This window comes from Saprolegnia parasitica (assembly GCF_000151545.1).
Source record: "Saprolegnia parasitica CBS 223.65 unplaced genomic scaffold supercont2.1077, whole genome shotgun sequence".
In the NCBI taxonomy this organism is placed as follows: Eukaryota; Oomycota; class Saprolegniomycetes; order Saprolegniales; family Saprolegniaceae; genus Saprolegnia; species Saprolegnia parasitica.
The window spans coordinates 1-2493 of NW_012157471.1; the positions used below are offsets into that span (position 1 = coordinate 1).

The 2493-nt window shown below is 59.1% G+C and overlaps 2 protein-coding genes across 2 annotated transcripts; both read right to left on the reverse strand.

Moving 5' to 3' along the window:
* Nucleotides 1–22: 22 nt before the first annotated feature.
* Nucleotides 23–1760, reverse strand: SPRG_18256 (CAMK/CAMKL/AMPK protein kinase; the record flags this gene model as incomplete). The annotated part of the gene is made up of 8 exons (XM_012357694.1): nt 23–445; nt 497–642; nt 665–811; nt 856–1005; nt 1049–1211; nt 1258–1436; nt 1481–1641; nt 1691–1760. Coding segments are annotated over 8 exons (1439 nt in total), but the record flags the coding sequence as incomplete, so codon positions are not given.
* A 244-nt stretch (nt 1761–2004) lies between these two features.
* SPRG_18257 (hypothetical protein) lies at nt 2005–2483 on the reverse strand (the record flags this gene model as incomplete). The annotated part of the gene is made up of 2 exons (XM_012357695.1): nt 2005–2241; nt 2292–2483. Coding segments are annotated over 2 exons (429 nt in total), but the record flags the coding sequence as incomplete, so codon positions are not given.
* Nucleotides 2484–2493: the final 10 nt, after the last annotated feature.

Genomic DNA, 2493 nt, shown 5'->3' on the forward strand with positions numbered 1-2493 from the left:
CGGCTTGCCATTCTCGTCGTACGCGCCCGGAAGAATCGGGGCCAAGACCGCGCCGAGCGAAATGGTGGCGCGCGTCCGCGGCTTTGGCGCCGCCTCCTTTGTTTCTGTCGGCGGGACGGGCACGACGCCGGATCCATTGCTGACGGGCGTCGCCGCCTCGACAAGGTTGCGTCCTGATCGGAGCGACACTGGTGGCTTGAACGGCGCACTGCTGCTCGGCGGCTCACTCGTCGTCGTCGTCGGTGGCTTGGCGTCGACGGTCGCCGCCGGCACCACCACGCTCTCTTTCCCAGCGGTATCCTCGATCGTCGGCAAGACAGGCTTGACAGGCTTGGGTTTCGTGACGGCCATTTGCGCGTCTTCGAGAGCTGCACGGTCCGAGCTCCGGTTGTAGGCCGAGTACCGCCGCCGCTTGGCCGTGCGCTCGACGGGCCGCGTGAGCTTCCTACGCGCAGAGGTTCGATGTGATTAGAATACCAGAGGACGCTGATGGTACAGAGCAATGAGGTAGTAGCTCGCGCTGAGACTGTTGTATGCTTGTGTCGCGACCGACTGTGTCACGGCCTCCTTGTCCATACCGAGCTCTTCGAGCTTGATGAGCGCCATCTTGTTGATATTGGCCGCGACGACTGGCACGAGCGGCTATGTAAAACACGCAAGTGACGTTGGTCAGGGAGATGCGAGACATGGAGCAGACCTTGGGCATCTGTGCTTCGACCGATTTGCACCACGCATGGTCACGAATGTCGTCGAGGCTAAAGCGTTTGATCGGGTCCGTTTCCAGAATTTTGCGAATCAAATCTTGGACGAGCTAGTGATTGTGCAGTGAGAGAGAGGAGGCTTGGGAGAGCGTACGGAGGAGATGTAGTTGGGCGTCTTGTACTGTCCCGAGAGGATCTTCTTGTATAGAATGCTCGTGTTGTTGTCTTCAAACGGCAAAAAACCACACACCATCGCAAAGAGGATGACGCCGAGACTCCAGATGTCTGCTTTCGGACCCACATACTAGCAAGATTCGACGATTTAAAACCAACTGCAGTCGACGTACCATTTTGCCCTCGATCATCTCGGGCGCGGCGTAGCACGGGGACCCACACGCGGTGCGCAGCAGTCGGTTCTGTTCGTGCGTGTTGCTCAGACCAAAGTCGACAATCTTGACAATCAAGCCCGACGGGTGCGCGTGCAGCAAGAGGTTTTCGGGCTTGAGGTCCCTGCACCCCAACTGTTCATGATCTCGAAAATAGAGAGTCGACGCACCGATGCGTGACGTCGTTGCGGTGGAGGTAGTCGAGGCCGTCGACGATCTGGAGAAACATGCGCACCGCGTCCTTCTCCCGGATGCGGTGGTTCTTGACGATGTGCTCAAACATCTCTCCGCCGTCAATGTACTCCATGATCAAGTAGATGCTCTGGGCCGTGTCAATCACTTGGTAGAGCTACTCGACCATAATGAATCTCGATCCAATCGAATCCTACGTACCTGGATGACGTTGGTGTGGTAGTTGCGCTTGAGGATCTTGATCTCGCGCGCGACGCGCTCGGCGTCCGCCACTTCGAGGATCCGGCATTTCTCGAGGATTTTGATGGCCACTTTTTCGCCCGTCGGGAGGTGCGTGCCGGCCTTGACCTTGCCAAACGTGCCTACGCTCCGAGCGTCACGTGTCTGCTTGGCTGCGACGGAATCGAGTACCGCGGCCGATGGTTTTGCCAAGGACATAGTCGCCGACGACGTGGCTCTCGTCCGCCGAGTCGCTGTCCATGCCTCCGAGGCACTGCCCGCGAGGTGTTTTACAAATGATAGCAGTCCGAGATTAGCGCGCCAATGGACGTGGCTGCTCGTAAAATTAGCGCGTCTAGACCTTCAGTTACAACGCATCGGAGCGCAACTCGTTCGTCACGCGACGCCCGATGACGTGGGTGCAAACTGCAGTTCGCCACCAGTCGCTGAGGAGGAGATGGCGACCACATCTATTACATTGCACAATTCGGTATCACGGTGGCGAGCTACCGGATCGCGGTGCGGACGAGCCCATAAAAGACATGCGGGGTCAAGCGCTTGGACGCGTAGCGCCAGCCGACAAACTCGTCGCACGTGCCACAGTACATGCACTGCCACGAGTAGCCTCGGAACCACGTGTCGCGCGTCGTCGGTCGCCCGACGCACACCACTTGGTCGCTCTCGACGCTGTACAAGGTCAGAATCTGGTGCACGTGGCCGCCCGGATTGACAAACGTGCCCGCCTGTGCAGCCGTCGTGTCGCTCGTCGTTCCAATAGCATATGGAAGCCTACCCGCTGGGTGTTGAAGATGTCGGTGGACTTGCCAAGAAGGGTCCGGCATGTCCGGCACGCAATGCCGCTGGAGGTGTGGTCCTGGAGCCACGTCAAGAGCTCGTGGAGCCGGCGCACGGTGCAGTCGACCTGCAGAAGCGCGCGCCGTTCGTCGACACTGAGATGCACGTGCGCAGCGAGCCAGTACGAAAACTGCGTTGGG